This window comes from Salvelinus sp. IW2-2015, linkage group LG36 (assembly GCF_002910315.2).
Source record: "Salvelinus sp. IW2-2015 linkage group LG36, ASM291031v2, whole genome shotgun sequence".
In the NCBI taxonomy this organism is placed as follows: Eukaryota; Metazoa; Chordata; class Actinopteri; order Salmoniformes; family Salmonidae; genus Salvelinus; species Salvelinus sp. IW2-2015.
Window position 1 is genome coordinate 18,290,013 of NC_036875.1, and position 19,171 is coordinate 18,309,183.

A 19,171-nucleotide genomic window follows, 5' to 3' on the forward strand; every position below is an offset into this window, starting at 1 on the left:
TTGCAGTAAATACAAATGTGATATTTCAATGTTTTATTTTTAATACATTTGCAAAAATGTCAAAAAACCTGATTTTGCTTTGCCAGTATTGGGTATTGTGTGTAGATTGATGAGGGGGAAAAACTATTTAATCAATTTTAGAATAAGGATGTAACGTAACACATTTTGTAAAAAGTCAAGAGGTCTGAATGCTTTCCGAATGCACTGAAGCCAATATGCTGTGATAATGTATTAGGCCTACTTACTGCTCAAATGTCATTCCTACAGATATAAACGTTAACGAAACTAACCAAATGTGTAGACATAGCCTTATCCGCTAGTTAGCCTATTTTTTATTACAGCAACAAACATATTGTTTCACTCGTCGACGTAGGCTATTTGTATCATGTTGAACGTGAAAGCAAATGCAACTGTCTTGCATAAAAACTATCTAAGAACGAACTAACTCAAGTAACACCCATAACAGACCACCCACATACTGAGAAGGGGGACCCGCCAGCAAGGACAGAGAAGACTGAGTTCATTCAGTGAAGGCTAGTGGAGGACGCCATTGAAACCGAGAACTGACAGACTTGAAATTTGTAGCAAACGGATAACTATGAAATGGGGAAAATTCAACAACTATTTCTACGTTGAATTAAAGTTGTAGTGCCAAGGAACACAACATTCGTTGCCAGTTCGTAGGAGATGACGGTCCTCAACGCTGTTCTAGAGGTGAGAAGATAATAGTAGTGGAGGTGGGGTCTGCCAGGACAATGGAGAAAGTTTAGCTAGCGAGTTAGTAGAAGCTAGCTAGAAACAGGGTCAAAGGGGGACGACGGTATTCAAAACCTTTAAATATTAGAAATTGTGTAAGTAGCTAGCTAGGCCTTTATAGGTTATTGAAGCGTATGTATGTTGTCATTTGTAACAATGAGTGAACAGTGTCTGTGTCAATCATGCGAAACTCGTGTTTTTTTTTGTCTACGTTAACCCCTCCCCCAGTGCTGTCTGTATAAATAATTATTTTACAAACTCCAAAAACAACTGAACGACCTTTTCTTGACAGCAAATGTAGTTAAAGTAGTACATCTGGAAAGTTTTGGGTTTAATATTTGAAGGGGTGACCTGAGCTGTTAGAGTTTTGTTGACAGTAAATAACTAGGCTGCAGCTATCTAATTCATAAACGCTACTTATCTTTACTGCCAATAGTATCAAAGATTTTTATAACTAACCCAAGATGGACCGTAGTCTGTCATTTCCAATGGGAGCAAATGAGTCAGTGGGCAGAACAAGCAAGGAGGTGGGCGAGATCCTATTGGTGCGTTGTAGTATGTATTTCCGTTAGGAAGTGCATATCTGCAGTAACTCGATTCGCCCTTGCATTCCTTAAAAWAAAWAAAAATTGGGCAAAGGGTAAAGTCTACAAAAGTTAGGCGACTCTGTTCGTAACATATTCTATTTTTGGGACCAGACAACTTTATTGAACCKAAACGTTTCATTGATGAGCATAATGTCGGCCAAAATCTCTCGCTCCATTTTCTCCCACTGCCAGCCACTGGGCTTCCTCTCATCACCATATATGGTGGTGAGTGGAATCGCCAACCGGATGTTTCAGATTTCTCCATACTTCAGATTTATACATTGGGTGAAACATCTGGCTCATTGTTCGAGCTGTGATAGTATCTTCGGGCCATGCGAGTTTTGTTAACAGCCTCGGCGCTCGGTAAGGTTTTGGAAACATAAGGAACGTACCGTATATCAGTGATGAATCATTTTCAAAAAACAAAATGTTAAATTACTACACACATTTTATAGGGTTAGGGTTCCCACATGGCCGTGTTTCAGCGTTTGTTTACGGAAGACCGAATCAACTACCTGTGTTCATTGCCCATCTGTCTCCGAACACCTGTGTGTAAATGGAAGACGGACGCCACAAACGTSTTGTCACTGAAAAACACAGTCGACTTCAACAGTGTTAACCGGTTAATTGTATAATTTGCATTTGTGGAATTATTTTGATGTGGTATCGAAATAGAGGGCTTTATGTTTCTAGAACTGTACCGCAATTGACAATCGATTCATGTTTAGATGGAGTATTTTGCTGCCAGAGCCATTTCGCCTCTAAACAGAACATGTACGGTCCTTGAACATAAGCAGTAACGTTAGTCTCCTTTAGTTCACTATTAGGCTGTAGCTTACTCTGAAAATTGTAAGCCTAGCTTACTCTGTAAATTGTAAGCCTAGCTAATGCAACACGTACAAAAGTAACTTGTCTAACTACATAGACTCCCGCTGGCACTCCCTGTATATAGCCATACAATTTTATAACTAGGTATTATTTTTAGGTCACGGAATGAAGGAAAACAGTTTCATCTATTCCACAGGGTGTGTAAGTTTATTCTGCATTCCAGCTGTGCAAGTCTGGATCTCTGGTCTGGACTCAAGGGATCAAATCCTTATCTTGTTGTCTTTGCTGTCTGGCTGTGTTGCCATGCCATATTATCCCATTTAATGTAAGAAACCACGGCCCGATAGCATCACTGGGGGTGAGCTCCCAGCCATCCCAAAATTGCCAAAGACTGTTGAATAGCTAACAACTACTGCCTCCCTCACCCACAAACCATCAGCACTGACTCAATGTTCATCCACAGGTATTTACCCACACAGACACACACCTACACTGACACTTAGTATGCCAAACATTAGGAACACCTTCCTAATATTGAGTGTCCCCCCCAGAACTCTACAAGGTGTCGAAAGCATTCCGCAGGGTACTGGCCATGTTGACTCCAATGCTTCTCAAAGTTGTCAAGTTGGCTGCATGTCCTTTGAGTGGTATAACATTCTTGATACACACGGGAAACTGTTGAGCGTGAATAACCCAGCAGCGTTGCAGTTCTTGACACAAACCGGTGAGTCTGGCACCTACCATACCCAGTTCAAAGGCACTTAGATCTTTTGTCTTGCCCATTCACCCTCTGAATCACACAATCATGTCTCAAGGCTTAAAAATCCTTCTTTAATCTGTCTTCTCCCCTTCATCTACACTGATTGAAGTGGATTTAACAAGTGACATCAATAAGGGATCATAGCTTTCACCTGGTCAGTCTGTCATGGAAAGAGCAGGTATCTTTAATGTTTTGTAAACTCAGTGTACACATACACACACTCATCACCATGCACACATCCACTTATGCTGCTGCTATATTGATTATTATTATCATTCATATTTATCTTGCTACCAGTCACTTTTTACCCCTGTTTACATGTACATAACTACCTCAATCACTCCATTACCCATGCACATTCTAATAATGGTACTGGCACTGACCTGTATATAACTGCATTCTCAATTTTTTTGCATTTCTCGTGTTTTATTTTTTTTAAATTATTACTGCTCTGTTGGGATGAGCTCGCAAGTAAGCATTTTATTGCCTGGCTGCCCAGACTCCTTTCTCTGGCCAAATGCTACGCCACAGACATTCCTTTATTCTCTGCAATGAGTCTGGCTCTGAATACCTGCACGACCCTTCACCGAATGTAAACACATTCCTGGCCGTCTGATTGGTCCAGAATCCGATGGGTTGGGCCAGAGACAGGACACGCGTGGGTGTGGTGGTTTGAAAATGTTTTATTGGCTTTGATACTCTGATTGGTTAGAGACAATCCAATCGCTGATGACTTACAATTGTACAATGCCCCTCGTCTTAACAATAAACAACTTCAATGATGGCAGTCTCAGACTAAAGTGTGTAGCGAATGACAGAGCAGCTGAAGAATTTAGTGTGAGTCTTCAGGCTAAGCATTTCACTGTTTTACACCTGATGTAAGCTGTGCACGTGACAATAAAACGTTGACACCTGAATAAATCTAACTAGACTACAGTATTTTGTACTGTTACGTTGGGCACATTCGTGTAATTAGATTGACAAATGTATAAACAAACATGTATAAATGTCAGTCCAGTCAGTCTCTTTGTTTTCAGTTTAGTGAACTAATCTGGCTTCTCTTCTTCCCCATACATATACAATGTGCATAGCTTACTAGCTAAACAATGAGAGCAAGGGGGAGAGAGTGTGTTTGTGTGTGTCCTAACCTAACCATTAGAGGATAAAATGCAAAACTGACCTTGGGTCAGTCTGGGAAAACTACATTTGAACCCTTGAGGCTTCAACCCCGACTAACCTCAACTCCAAGCCTGTGGTTGTGTGCAGTTCATTCTAACCCTATCTTCTCCCCTCCTAGTCCCCCGGTATGCCCTGTCTCCTCCGGCAGCCCAGCGTCTCACCATGAATGCTAGCGGGAATGTCTCCACTGCGGGAAACGCCACAGCTGCGTGGGACGCTGGTGGGGGCCCGGTGGTGCTGGAGTCAGTGTTCATCGTCACCATCGCCCTCCTGGCCTGCCTGGGCAACTTCCTCATCGTGGCCACCCTGTACCGCAGGCCCTACCTCCTCACACCCAGCAACAAGTTTGTGTTCAGCCTGACCCTGTCCAACCTGCTGCTGTCAGTGCTGGTGTTACCCTTTGTGGCGGTGAGCTCAGCGCGGCGGGAGTGGGTGTTTGGTGTTGTGTGGTGCAACTTTACAGCCCTGATCTACCTGCTCATCAGCTCGGCCAGTATGCTCACCCTGGGGGCCATTGCCATTGACAGGTCAGTGATAGTACCCCTACACTAGGATGGCTGCTTGCAAGGTACAGTATGTTTGTTGGGGATGTTGTGCTGGAGGTGTTCACTTTGGACCCGTTCCGAAATGGACCTGTGGTTTTCCCACCCGGATCCGATATGCATAAATACGTTTTTAAATATAGAGACCCGTTCTGTATATACCTGATCAGATCCACACCTGGCCCGATCTAAGCCAAGTGAGGGAAGCAGCAGATAAAGCACGAGAGGAGGGAGAGGTGTGCTCTAGCAGGCGGGGGAGGGGCCATACTGTCAGCGAGTGAGACGGGAAGGAGGGAGAGACGAGAGACAGCAACCATCCAACAAGCTGACTCGCACTATAGTAGACTAATAGGTGCCATATCTACACTGAACAAAAATATAAACACAACATGTAAAGTGTTGGTCCCATGTTTCATGAGCTAAAATAAAAGATCCCTGAAATTTTCCATATACCCGAAAAGCTTATTTCTTTCAAATGTAGTGCGCAAATGTATTTAGATTCCTGTTGGAGAGCATTTCTCCTTTACCAAAATTATCCATCCACCTGACAGGTGTGGCATATCAAGAAGCTGATTAAACACCATGATCATTACACTGGTGCACATTGTGCTGGGGACAATAAAAGGCCACTCTAACACAGATGTCTCAAGTTTTGAGGGAGTGTGCAATTGGCATTCTGACTGCTGGAATGTCCTCCAGAGCTGTTGCCAGAGAATTGAATGTTAATTTCTCTACCATAAACCGCCTCCAATGTAATTTTAGAGAATTTGGCAGTACGTCCAACCGGCCTACCAACCGCAGACCACGTGTGTGGCAATGTGTGGGCGAGCAGTTTGCTGATGTCAACGTTGTGAACAGTGCCCCATGGTGGCGGTGGGGTTATGGTGTGGGCAGGCATAAGCTACGGACAACCAACACAATTAGCATTTTATCGATTCCAATTAGAATGCACAGAGAGACAGTGATGAGATCCTGAGGCCCATTGTTGTGCCATTCATCTGGCGCCATCACCTCATGTTTCAGCCTGATAATACACGGCCCAATGTCGGAAGGATCTGTACACAATACACGGGAGCTGAAAATGTCCATGGCCTGCATACTCGACAGACATGTCACTCATTGAGCAAGTTTGGGATGCTCTGGATCGAAGTGTACGACAGCGTGTTCCAGTGCCCGCCAATATCCAGTAACTTCGCACAGCCACAGCCATTGAAGAGGAGTGGGACAACATTCCACAGGCCACAGTCAATAGCCTGATCAACTGTATGCGAGAGATGTCGTGCTGCATGAGGCAAATGGTGAGCACACCAGATTCTTATCCATGCCCCTACCTTTTTTGTAAGTTATCTGTGACRAACAGATTTGTATCTGTATTCCTAGTCATGAAACTGTTGCATGTTGCTTTTATATTTTTGTTCAGTATAGGTTATTTAACATCCAATACGCAGTACCGGTCTTGACTGCATCAAACCAGGAGGAGCTAGTTAATATTAGCTAGCAAGGCTAGTTGAGGCTGCAGTCGTGCGCTTTCTCATCAACTCCATTCAGAAAATTAAGTAGAGGCCTACCTGTTGGCTCTTGGTTGTTGTAGCCCATCTTTTTCCTTTAACTTTTAATTATATCTTAATTCCATCTTCCATTAAGCATCTCCTAACTTTTGCCAGACACGGAGGCTCTGTGACCGTAGCCTAAAAATCCCTGTCACTTCCTGGCTGGTTGGTTGTTATGCTGCTCATCCCCGGGACATACTTTCTTGGTGGAATTTCCTTGCACGTAAAAATGTATGTAGGATTCCCTAACTGCAATGTTTATTTCTCTCCATTGCCTCACGATCTATCATATTGTGTGCAATAATTTTTTGATATTTTTTTACACTGATAGAATGTATAGATTTGATAATGTCATTATCATTGTGCCCACAGGTACTATGCTGTACTGTACCCCATGATCTACCCCATGAAGATCACAGGCAACCGGGCGGTGGTGGCAATCGCCTATGTGTGGCTGCACTCCCTGGTGGGCTGCCTGCCACCCCTCTTCGGCTGGTCCTCCTTCGAGTTCGACCGCTTCAAGTGGACATGCGTGGCGGCCTGGCACCGCACCCCTGCCTACACCGCCTTCTGGGTCACCTGGTGCAGCCTGCCGCCGCTGCTCGCCATGTTGGCATGCTACGGCGTAATCTTCCGCGTGGCACGCCTCAAGGCCCGCAAGGTGCATTGTGGGACGACGGTGGTCGCGTCTTCAGAAGAAACGTCATCGGGGGCTCAGAGGAACGACCAGCGTAAAAACTCATCTACGTCCACGTCGTCCAATGGAAGCCGGTGGAGTTTAGTGTATGCTGGGAGCCAGTGCAAGGCTTTCGTCACCATTATGGTGGTGATCGGGACCTTCCTGGTGACCTGGGGCCCCTACGTGGGGGTGGTGTGTACGGAGGCCCTGTGGGGTCAGGGCAGCGTGTCCCAGGGCCTGGAGACCCTGGTGGCCTGGCTGTCCTTCTGCAGCGCCGTCTGCCACCCGCTCATCTACGGCCTGTGGAACAAGACTGTGCGCAAGGAACTGCTGGGGATGTGTTTCGGGGATCGCTACTACCGCGTGGAGTCGTTCGCCACACGCCACCGCACGTCACGCCTCTTCAGCATCTCCAACCGCATCACAGGTGAGCAGGGGGAGGGTGCTGGTGCTGTTAGGTTGAGGCTGAGGATGGATGAGGTTTGAACTGGCTTTGTGTGCTGAAAACCAGCACAACCTTACTGGTGCAACATAAAATCTTGTTCTGTTGTGTTCTTTGTTGTGCTGTATGGCTGACCCTGCTATTGTGTTAATAGTTATGTTGACTGTGTTACGTTGTGGTGTGTTGTATGTAGGGCTGTGACGGTCATTACGTATGGTCATTCCCATTCAAGTCAATGATGGCATAATGGGTGGACTGGCTGCTATTGCGAGTGTACCGATAAGAGTAGAGCAGGAAGTATACCCATCAATATGTGCTGTGATTTGTTGATTCAACTGAACATCATTTGAATTAACATTCTACATTACCATGGAAATTATTGCGTCACAATACCAGGCAGCCATTGCGAGGGTAAACTACCAGTGAAATGGCCAGGGCTAGAGGTTCCAAGCCGTTCTATTCATTATATTTCTATGTGTGCTGCTGCAGGGATAGGGGCATTGCCTAGGCAACCGAAAACGCCTTGCTTATTTCAGTAAGGAGAAGAAAAAAAAGTTGAATCACGTTGGTAAGAGTCCATGTTACCGCAGAAAGGGACACTAACGCATGAATGGGCGGCTGTCCCGTCTTCAGTCAACCAATTGTGGAACAAACACCTATGGCGGTTATTTTATTTTCATCACTGTCTTCATCCATAACCGTTGGTTATTCGATTATACATAATTGTGCCAGCCCTAATTGTATGGCGTTGTATATTTGACTCTGCTGTTGTGTTTCTTCCTGCAGACCTGGGCATGTCCCCTCACCTGACGGCCATGTTGGTGGGAGGAGGGCAGCTCCTGGCCCCCGGCAGCAGCACTGGAGACACCGGCTTCAGTTTCACTCAGGACTCATGTGAGTGGCGCACACAGGAAGCTGGCAAAGACACGACACTGTTTCCATAAGACGATTCAAACTAGGCCTTTAAGCCCTAGTCAAAATGCAGTGTCTGAATGTACTGAACAGTACAGATATAGCTGGGGCATATTCATTGTGGAAGCTGTTTACCGTTTAAGAACCAAACAGGGTCCCTCCCTTTTTCATTTGCTTCCGTTGAATAAATGTTTTGCAACATAATGAATACGCCCCTGGTCTTCCAGTACCTTTTAAAACTGCCCCCATAGGGCTTTATTGCTGATAAATATTGTTTAGCCTAGTTCTCTGTTGTATCATCATCATCCCTTAGCTGTGTTCTGATCAGCCCAGATTCCTGGTTTGTGGCTCATGTCTTGGCAGAGGGTAGATGGTAGGGTGTGTACTGTATTATCATGTGTAATCATCTGTCGTGTTTGTGATGCTCCTCATTGGTGCAGACTCAACAGGTGTCATCACAGGTGTCACTTTTTTTCACATTTACATTTTTTTGTCATTTAGCAGACGCTCTTATTATTTTCATACTTTTTTTTCTCATACTGGTCCCCCGTGGGAATCGAACCCACAACCCTGGCATTTCAAGCGCCATGCTCTATCAACTGAGTTACCTGATTTAATACTATTTTGAGTCTTTCGGATTCGTTTAGAGAAGACACACATTGTAAGTACAATAGGATTTATTTTCTTTAGTGTCTGTCTGCTATGCATCTTTTGGTTCCTTAATCTCTACTGAAATACTGCACTACAAAATACTGAAGGTCATGAATCCCCCCCCCTTTCCCCATACAGGTACAGACGTGATGCTGCTTGACAACTTCTCCACAGATGGCTCCTCCCACATTGGAAGCGTGGCCGTAAAGAGGCGGAGCTCGGTCACCTTTGAAGACGAGCAACAGCAGAATTCCAAAGGTACCTGTCCGTTCTCACTCGAGAATGAAACGTTTGGGGGGCTGCTGCAGTTCGAACAATATTGTGCTTATTTCCCTCGCGGCAGTCAAGCAATTGTATTCCGTCAAGAGTCAAAGTAGTCCGGTGGCGGTCGCATCTAGACCTCGATTCAAAGCTATCAATAAATCATTTTATTTGTATGCCAAGCAATCGCAACTGTACATTGTTTGAAGCACACTTTTTACTAAGTTTCTAAGGGTGTTTTCACATATAGTCCTCTTTTAAACAAACCGATCTCAGTCTTCTTTAAAGTGAACTCTGGGGTAAAAAAATATAAAAGAACTCAGTTCTCTTTGCCTTTGAATGAGGACTCAACTCTTTTTCCAGTGCACTTCAACTGTTTTGTGGACCGAGTCCTCTTTGCATTCACATTGCTATGTTTTTCCAAGATGCACTCTAAGTTTTTACAAAGATCAGGACAAGCCTCAGAATGTGTTATTGAACAGCTAGATATACCTACTTACATTTTGGAAGCTAATAGATTGCATTTAGTCAAAATATGAGCCATAATAATTGTAATCAGAAGATACTATTAACATGTAAATGTGATTGTTAACAGAACAAATAGCAATAGAATGACTTTCGAATAAATAATGCTGTAATTGAAAATTGTACACCCAAGGTAGGCTACTGCCCCTTTAAGAACTAGAGATTTTGTACCCTTTTTATGATTCTCAGCAAATATGTTGTCTTCTCACCCTATTCAAACCCCAAAATCAATATACAGTTTATGAAGCTCTCTTAGCCTATAGATCACAATATTGCAAACAAATTATCTAAACAAAAAAATCCACACACTTGGAATTTCTATGCGTCCTTGATAATAAGGGGAAACGGTGTTGCAGTAGTCTAGTGTGAGAGGTTACTACCTCCCGGGTGGCGCAGTGGTCTAGGGCACTGCATCGCAGTCCTAGCTGCGCCACCAGAGTCTCTGGGTTCGCGCCCAGGCTGGGCTGGGTTCGCGCCCAGGCTCTGTCGCAGCCGGCCGCAACCGGGAGGTCCGTGGGGCGACGCACAATTGGCATAGCGTCGTCCGGGTTAGGGAGGGTTTGGCCGGTAGGGATATCCTTGTCTCAGTATGTAAAAAAAAAATTAAAAAAAAAAAATTAAAAAAAGTTATAAAATGTATGCACTCTACTGTAAGTCGCTCTGGATAAGAGCGTCTGCTAAATGACTAAAATGTAAAATGTAAATGTTATGGCAGGGGAAACGGTGTTGCAGCAGTCTAGTGTGAGGGTTATTGGCAGGGAAACGGTGTTGCAGTAGTCTAGTGTGAGGGGTTATGGCAGGGGGAAACGTAGTTGCAGTAGTCTAGTGTGAGGGTTATGGCAGGGGGAAACGGTGTTGCAGTAGTCTAGTGTGAGGGGGTTATGGCAGGGGAAACGGCTGTGGCAGTAGTCTAGTGTGAGGGGTTATGGCAGGGGAAACGGTGTTGCAGTAGTCTAGTGTGAGGGGTTATGGCAGGGGAAACGGTGTTGCAGTAGTCTAGTGTGGTGCGGGAATAATGACAAGGGAACCTGGGGAGCTTTGCGTTCGCATTGTCCTAAAAAAGGGACCGCCTAAGACCACCTCTCTAGATGTTCTCAGTTCGATTCGCTTTGGGGGTTCTTTTGAGGGGTCTGAGTTCCTTTGGAGTGTTCACACTGCACAAAAAAGTAAGCGTACCTCACTGAGTTCACAAAAATAGGCTTAAAGGGACAGCTCCAATAACGCCCCTATGGTGAACGAGAGGCTTGTAGAATCATGATTCTTTCAAGTTTTTAGGTCGCCGGTAGGGGGTCCTGTGTGCTTTGGGCATTACTGAATCAATTTTAAATATTTTTTATTTTATTTCACCTTTATTTAACCAGGTAGGCCAGTTGAGAACAAGTTCTCATTTACAACTGCGACCTGGCCAAGATGGAGCAAAGCAGTGCGACACAAACAACAGAGTTACACATGGGAGTTATACATGGGATAAACAAACGTACAGTCAATAACACAATAGAAAAGTCTATATACAGTGTGTGCAAATGTAGTAAGATTAGGGAGGTAAGGCAATAAATAGGCCATAGTGGCGAAATAATTACAATTTAGCAATTAAACACTGGAGTGATAGATGTGCAGAAGATGAATGTGCAAGTAGAGATACTGGGGTGCAAAAAATAAATAACAATATGGGGATGAGGTAGTTGGGTGGGCTATTTTCAGATGGGCTATGTACAGGTGCAATGATCAGTAAGCTGCTCTGACAGCTGATGCCTAAATTTAGTGAGGGAGATATGTCTCCAGCTTCAGTAATTTTTGCAATTCATTCCAGTCATTGGCAGCAGAGAACTGTAAGGAAAGGCGGCCAAAGGAGGAGTTGTCTTTGGGGGTGACCAGTGAAATATACCTCCTGGAGCGTYGGCTACAGGTGGGTGCTGCTATGGTGACCAGTGAGCTAAGATAAGGCGGGGCTTTACCTAGCAAAGACTTATAGATGACCTGGAGCCAGTGGGTTTGGCGACGAATATGAAGCGAGGGTCAGCCAACGAGAGCATACAGTTTGCAGTGGTGGGTAGTATATGGGGCTTTGGTGACAAAATGGATGGCACTGTGATAGACTACATCCAATTTGCTGAGTAGAGTGTTGGAGGCTATTTTGTAAATGACATCGCCGAAGTCAAGGATTGGAAGGATAGTCAGTTTTACGAGGGTATGTTTGACAGCATGAGTGAAGGATGCTTTGTTGCAAAATAGGAAGCCGATTCTAGATTTAATTTTGGATTGGAGATGCTTAATGTGAGTCTGGAAGGAGAGTTTACAGTCTAACCAGACACCTAAGTATTTGTAGTTGTTCACATATTCTAAATCAGAACCGTCCAGAGTAGTGATGCTAAACGGGCGGGCAGCGATCGGTTGAAGAGCATGCATTTAGTTTTGCTTGCATTTAAGAGCAGTTGGAGGCTACGGAAGGAGTGTTGTATGGCATTGAATCTTGTCTGGAGGTTTGTTAACAGTGTCCAAAGAAGGGCCAGAAGTATACAGAATGGTGTTGTCTGCGTAGAGGTGGATCAGAGAATCACCAGCAGCAAGAGTGACATCATTGATGTATACAGAGAAAAGAGTCGGCCCGAGAATTGAACCCTGTGGCACCTCCATAGAGACTGTTAGAGGTCCAGACAACAGGCCCTCCGATTTGACACACTGAACTCTATCTGAGAAGTAGTTGGTGAACCAGGCGAGGCAGTCATTTGAGAAACCATGGCTGTTGAGTCTGCCGATAAGAATGCGGTGATTGACAGCCTTGGCCAGGTCGATGAATACGGCTGTACAGTATTTTCTTTTATCGATGTCGGTTATGATATCGTTTAGGACCTTGAGCGTGGCTGAGGTGCACCCATGACCAGCTCGGAAACCAGATTGCATAGCGTAAAAGGTACGGTGGGATTCGAAATGGTCGGTGATCTGTTTGTTAACCTGTCTAGGAACCCCTCGCCAACAGCCAATGAAATAGCAGGGCGCCAAATACAAATTAACAGAAATCTCATAAATCAAATTTCTCAAACATACAAGTATTAGGCACCATTTTAAAGATACAATTCTCGTTAATCCAGCCACAGTGTCTGATTTCAAAAATGCTTTACAGTGAAAGCTCCACAAACGATTATGTTAGGTCACCACCAAGTCACAGAAAAACCCAGCCATTTTTCCCGCCAAAGAGAGGAGTCACAAAAAGCACAAATAGGGATAAAATTAATCACTAACCTTTGATGATATTCATCAGATGACACTCATAGGACTTCATGTTACACAATACATGTATGTTTTGTTCGATAAAGTACATATTTATATCCAAAAATCAKATTTTACATTGGTGTGTTATGTTCAGTAGTTCAAAAACATGCTATGATTTTGCAGAGAGCCACATGTTGCACCGTCAACATTAGTCTGAAATAGCATTATAAATATTCACTTACCTTCATGATCTTCATCAGAATGCACTCCCAGGAATCGCAGTTCCACAATAAATGTTACTTTTGTTCGATAATGTCCATCATTTATGTCCATTTATGTCAAAATAGCTTCTTTTGTTAGGGAGTTTGGTAAACAAATCCAAAAGCGCGTTCAGGTCCAGTCGGACGAAGAGTTCAAAAAGTTATATTACAGGTCGAAGAAACTTGTCAAACTAAGTATAGAATCAATCTTTAGGATGTTTTTATCTTAAATGTTTAATAATGTTCCAACCGGAGAATTCCATTGTCTGTAGAAAAGCAATGGAACGAGAGATACCTCTCATGTGAAATGCGCGTGACTGAGAACGAGGCTGCTGGCAGACCCCTTAGTCAAACAGCTCCCATCCGGCCCCCCTTCACATGAGAAGCCTGAAACAACGTTCWAAAGACYGTTGACATCTAGRGGAAGCKTTAGGAAGTGCAACATAACCCATATCCCACTGTGAATTCGATAGGGGCTGAGTTCAAAAACTACAAACCTCAGATTTCCGACTTCCTGTTTGGATTTTTTCTCAGGTTTTTGCCTGCCATATGAGTTCTGTTATACTCACAGACATCATTCAAACAGTTTTAGAAACTTCAGAGTGTTCTCTATCCAATACTAATAATATGCATATATTAGCATCTGTGACTGAGTAGGGGGTAGTTCACTCTGGGCACGCTATTCATCCAAAAGTGAAAAGGCTGCCCCCTATCCCAAAGCAGTTAAAGAACAACCAGGCATCCTCCACTGACGGAATGAGGTCAATATCCTTCCAGGATACCCGGGCCAGGTTGATTAGAAAGGCCTGCTCGCTGAAGTGTTTTAGGGAGTGTTTGACAGTGATGAGGGGTGGTCGTTTGACCGCGGACCCATTACGGACGCAGGCAGTGAGGCAGTGATTGCTGAGATCCTGGTTGAAGACAGCASWGGTGTATTTAGAGGGCAGGTTGGTCAGGATGATATCTATGAGGGTGCCTGTGTTTACGGATTTAGGGTTGGACCTGGTAGGTTCCATGATAATTTGTGTGAGATTGAGGGCATCTATCTTAGATTGTAGGATGGCCGGGGTGTTTAGCATATCCCAGTTTAGGTTACCTAACAGTACTCTGAAGATAAATGGGGGGCAATTAATTCACATATGGTGTCTAGGGCACAGCTGTGGGTCTATAACAAGCGGCACAAGTGAGAGACTTATTTCTGGAAAGGTGGATTTTTAAAAGTAGAAGCTCGAATTGTTTGGGCACAGAACTGGATAGCATGACAGAACTCTGCAGGCTATCTCTGCAGTAGATTGCAACTTTGGCCCCCTTTGGCAGTTCTATCTTGGAGGGAAATGTTGTAGTTGGGGATGGAATTTTCAGAATTTTTGGTGACCTTCCTAAGCCAGGATTCAGATGCGGCTAGGACATCAGGGTTGGCGTAGTGTGCTAAAGCAGTGAATAAAAGAAACGTAGGGAGGGAGGCTTCTGATGTTAACATGCATGAAACCAAGACTTTTACGGTTACAGAATTAATGAAATTAAAAATTATTAAAATTAATTAATGAAATAAGTTGAAAAGATTTGAGCCAGTAAAAATACTCAAATTTCCCGTCACTAGTACATACGTTCCACTTAGGCATTTGAGCAAACAGACTTCTGTGTAAATGTGTTCAATATTTATTGGAGCAATTTTGCATCAGGTCTTCATCACCATTCATTGTAATAGTGCTGTAACTATTTAATGCAAGGATGACCCGATAACTCAATTTCTGTTCCTTTTCCTCTCAGCTGCAGAGAGCACCACCATCCCTTCTACTGTCCAGGTCCAAGTAGAGATACACAAATCTCTGGACACCTTCGCCTCCTGCCTGGCCAGGGCCATCGAAAGCGACGCTAAGCTCACCCTCTTTGGCGAGGACACACCCCTATCTGGGGTGTTGTTTGCGGCTGTGGCGAGGGGGGCACAGAGGCCCCGTTACCTTGACGGTCAGAGACTGAGGCTGGAGAGCATCGATGAAGGGATCGTCAAAGACGACAGAGAAGACCAAGAGAGGGAGAATGCATAGAACAAATATCCCTTTTCTTCTTTTAGGTACCTAAGAGTTTATGGTACATTGGGCATTGCATACTTTATAATCTTTGAACTCAGTACGCACAGTGTATATATTTAAAATAGACATTTATAACAATGCAAGGCTTCTGCCAATTACAGTGCATGCCTCTGTATCTATTCTCATGTGAATAGATACTTCACATCAACAAGTGGGCCCAATGACCAATTTTCATACGTTGAAATCTTAAATAGCAATAGACACACTAAGGACATTTTTGGACCAAATGTGTGCCATATATTGAGTGCCTTGCTAGTTGTACTATATATACACCTCTGTTAAATAGGAAGCCTTAACTACTGTATCTTGACGGTTCAATGTTTGTATTTTAATTTGAAAGCTTTTGTTTATGCGTATGATAATATCTTAAGCCACTTATTCCATATTTTCTTTCCATGCTTAAAGTCTGCCTCTTGCTGGTGTGAACAGATAAGTCTGTTGTGTAGTTTTAGACGGTGGGTGCGTTCAGCAGGGAACAACGTTGTGGAACGTTCATATAGAAATGTGTTATGTAGAACAAACATGCCTRAATGACATGTCAAGTAAGGGATCATGTTAGTTCTATTCGTGACATTTCTATCTGCAATGTTTCACAACATTTGCCAACTGAACGTGGCCAGGTATTCCCGGGAGGAGAACTTCCTGGTTCTCAGTAGCTGTAATGCTTTTAGAGCAGAGGACCAACTTCCTGTATACTATAACATTTCACAGTACGGCATGTGAAAACATACCCTAGAAGATAAAGTACATTTGAATGCACTTGAATAATGCAGTACCCAGAGTATAAATCCGTCCCCTTCTGATTTGTATGTTGTTTTGGAAAGCCGTGACTTATCAAGTACACTATATATATACAAAAGTATGTGGACACCCCTTCAAATTAGTGGATTCGGCTATTTCAGCCAAACCCGTTGCTGACGGGTGTATAAAATCGAGCACACAACCGTGCAATCTCCATAGACAAACATTGACAGTTGAATGGCCTTACTGAAGAGCTCAGTGACTTTCAATGTGGCTCCGTCATAGGATGCCAGGAGAACGCTACCTGCCCCAATGCGTAGTGCCAACTGTAAAGTTTGGTGGAGGAGGAATAATAGTCTTGGGCTGTTTTTCATGGTTCGGGTTAGGCCCCTTAGTTCRAGTGAAGGGAAATCTTAACCTTACAGCATACAATGACATTCTAGACGATTCTGTGCTTCCAACTTTGTGGCAACAGTTTGGGGAKGGCCCTTGCCTGTTTCAGCATGACAATGCCCCCGTGCACAAAGCGAAGTCCACACAGAAATTGTTTGTCAAGATCGGTGTGGAAGAACTTGACTGGTCTGCACAGAGCCCTGACCTCAACCCCATCAAACACCTTTGGGATGAATTGGAATGCTGTCTGCGAGCCAGGCCTAATCGCCCAACATCAATGCCCGACCTCACTAATGCTCTTGTGGCTGATTGGAAGCAATTCCCAGCAGCAATGTTCCAATGTCTAGTGGAAAGCCTTCCCAGAACATGGGAGGCTGTTGTAGCAACAGAGGGGGGACCAACTCCATTTTAATGGCCATGATTTTGTAATTAGATTTTTGACGGGCAGGTGTCCACATACTTTTGGTCATGTAGTGTATCTCTCCTGTCAGTATTACTCTACAATGGTCCTAGTGTGGGTGAGCTGCAGGCTTTGCAGGACTGTGGTATTTTATCAAAGTCAAGCACATAATAGGACAACATGAAGCCACTTACAGTATTACTGTATTTTTCAAAAATGTTACTCTGTTGGTTAGGATTTCTGGTACATGTCATGTGGGCTCTCTATGTCCCTGTAGCGAGGGACACCTAACCTGATCCCAGATCTGTAAGTGCTGCTTTAGTCAACGCCTCTGACTGTGCTCTCAAGCACACACTGATCTGAAGCCAGGCTAAGGTTACCATCCCTTGTTCAAACACTATAGTTATCATCACATATCTAACACGTTATACATTCTGAATCACTTCACTAGAGCACCATTTCTCACCCTGAGAGAATCACTGTCGATCCTATTAGCAATTTGGGGTGTTTACCTCAGTTTATTAGGTGCACGCATCTAGTACCGGGTCGGGACCCACCTTTTGCTTCCAGAACAGCCTGAATTKTTTGGGGTATAGAAACATTGCTCAATTGGTATCAAGGGATCTAACGTTAGCCAGGAAAGAAATCCCCACACCATTACACCACCGCCACCAGCCTGTACCGTTGACACCGAGCAGGATGGGACCATGCACTCATGCTGCTGACACCAAATCCTGACTCTGCCATCGGCATGACTCAACAGGAACCGGGATTCGTCGGACCAGGCAACGTTTTTCCATTCAATTGTCCAGTGTTGATCGCGTTCCCACAGGGGCTGCTTCTTTTTGTCTTTAGCTGATAGGAGTGGAACCCGGTGTGGTCATATTCTTCAATATCCGTGACAAGAACCGACGAGTTGTGCGTTCCAAGATGCCGTTCTGCACACCGCTGTTGTACTGTGCCGTGATTTGACTGTTTGTGGCCTGCCTGTTAGCTTGCATGATTCTTGCCATTCGACCTCTCATCATCGAGCTGTTTTCTCCCACAGGACTGCTGCTGACTGAATTTTTTTGTTGTTGGGTCGCACCATTCTAGGTAGACCCTAGACACTGTAGTGCATGAAAAACCAGAATGCCGGCCATTTCTGAGATACTGGAACCGGTGCGCATGTCACCGACGATCATACCACGCTCAAAGTCGCTTAGGTCACTTGTTTTGCCCATTTGAACGTTCAATCAAACAGTAACTGAATTTCTCAATGCCTGTCTGTCTGCTTTATATAGCAAGCCACGGACATGTCAGTAGAAGTGAACCATTTATGAAAAGGGTGTTGTACCTAATAAACTGTCCCTCGTGTATATCTGTATTTATCTGTGTGTCACTGTCCCAGTATGGTACTGCATTGTTAGAGCAATACTCCAGAACGTAAGGTATTGTACACTTTTGATTTCCACTAAGGGCTGGATTCATTCCGTATCGCAGAAGATTAGCATTTACAGCGTGATTTAAATTCAAAGGCAGTGTTCCCGCATTCGCAGAGACTGCATACACGGTAAACGATGCATATGTTAGCTCAATCGGAAATGACCATTACATTTTAAAGCGGATCTTCTGTGATTTGGACTGAATCCAGCCCTAAGACATTTTGTACTGTTGTATTAAAGTTTTTTTATACATAGCAGAAGCTTTCTGTGTTTTAGTTGGCTGGGTAACAATATTTCAATATTTCTATCATTTTGCTCACTGCCATGACTCCCAGATTCAGTTTAGTCTTGCCAATGTCTTGCAATACTCTGTAACCAAATACATTTAATCACAAAGTCCTTTTTATGCACGCTTAGACAAAAACAACAGAGCCCTGCATGAGGGTCAAATCTGGAGGACTAGGTGATCTCTCTCTGAGGCTGACGTAAGGTTTTTAAACGGGTCAACACTCGTAAGGCCGCAGGCCCAGACGATATTCCAGGGAGTCTTCAGGGCTTGCGTAGACCAGCTGGCAGGCTGGCAGACATTTTCAACCTCCTCTTGTCCCAGTCTGTAATCCCCACATTTCGAGCTGATTACCATCATTCCTGTCCCCAAAAACTCTTAAGGCATCCTGCCACAATGACTACCACCCTGTAGCACTCACATCTGTACTAATGAAGTGCTTTAAAAGGCTGGTCATGGCACACATCAACTCCATCATCCCAGACACCCTGGACCCACTCCAATTTGCATACCACCCCAACAGATCTACAGACAACGCATTCTTAATTCTTAACTCTGCCCTCTCCCACCTAGAATGTGAGGATGCTGATCGACTACAGCTCAACATTAAACACCATAGGATCCTGAACTTCTTGACTGGCCAACCCCAGGTGGTAAGAGTAGACAACACCTCTGCCACGCTGACCCTCAAC

General features: G+C 44.2%; 1 protein-coding gene across 3 annotated transcripts; it reads left to right on the top strand.

The window, feature by feature from the left end:
• The first annotated feature begins 357 nt into the window (after window positions 1–357).
• Window positions 358–18,447, top strand: gpr161b (G protein-coupled receptor 161b). Of its 3 annotated transcripts, XM_023981503.2 has the most exons (6): window positions 358–714; window positions 4,229–4,637; window positions 6,575–7,308; window positions 8,110–8,217; window positions 9,025–9,144; window positions 14,913–18,447. In XM_023981503.2, the coding sequence occupies exons 2-6, from the start codon at window positions 4,273–4,275 to the stop codon at window positions 15,188–15,190; spliced, it is 1,605 nt and encodes a 534-aa protein (XP_023837271.1). In that variant the 5' UTR covers window positions 358–714; window positions 4,229–4,272; the 3' UTR covers window positions 15,191–18,447. The 3 variants fall into 3 exon arrangements, with proteins under 3 accessions (XP_023837271.1, XP_070293654.1, XP_023837272.1); XM_070437553.1 differs by lacking the exons at window positions 358–714; window positions 4,229–4,637 and adding an exon at window positions 4,657–5,950; XM_023981504.2 differs by lacking the exons at window positions 358–714; window positions 4,229–4,637 and adding an exon at window positions 6,012–6,433.
• The last annotated feature ends 724 nt before the right edge of the window (window positions 18,448–19,171 follow it).

Bases quoted from the DNA above. Each gene is read 5' to 3' on its own strand.
- gpr161b (XM_023981503.2), top strand. From the start codon at position 4,273: ATGAATGCTAGCGGGAATGTCTCCACTGCGGGAAACGCCACAGCTGCG. The intron at 4,638-6,574 runs GTCAGTGATAGT...TTGTGCCCACAG, and splicing joins GGGGCCATTGCCATTGACAG to GTACTATGCTGTACTGTACC. The intron at 7,309-8,109 runs GTGAGCAGGGGG...TTCTTCCTGCAG, and splicing joins CATCTCCAACCGCATCACAG to ACCTGGGCATGTCCCCTCAC.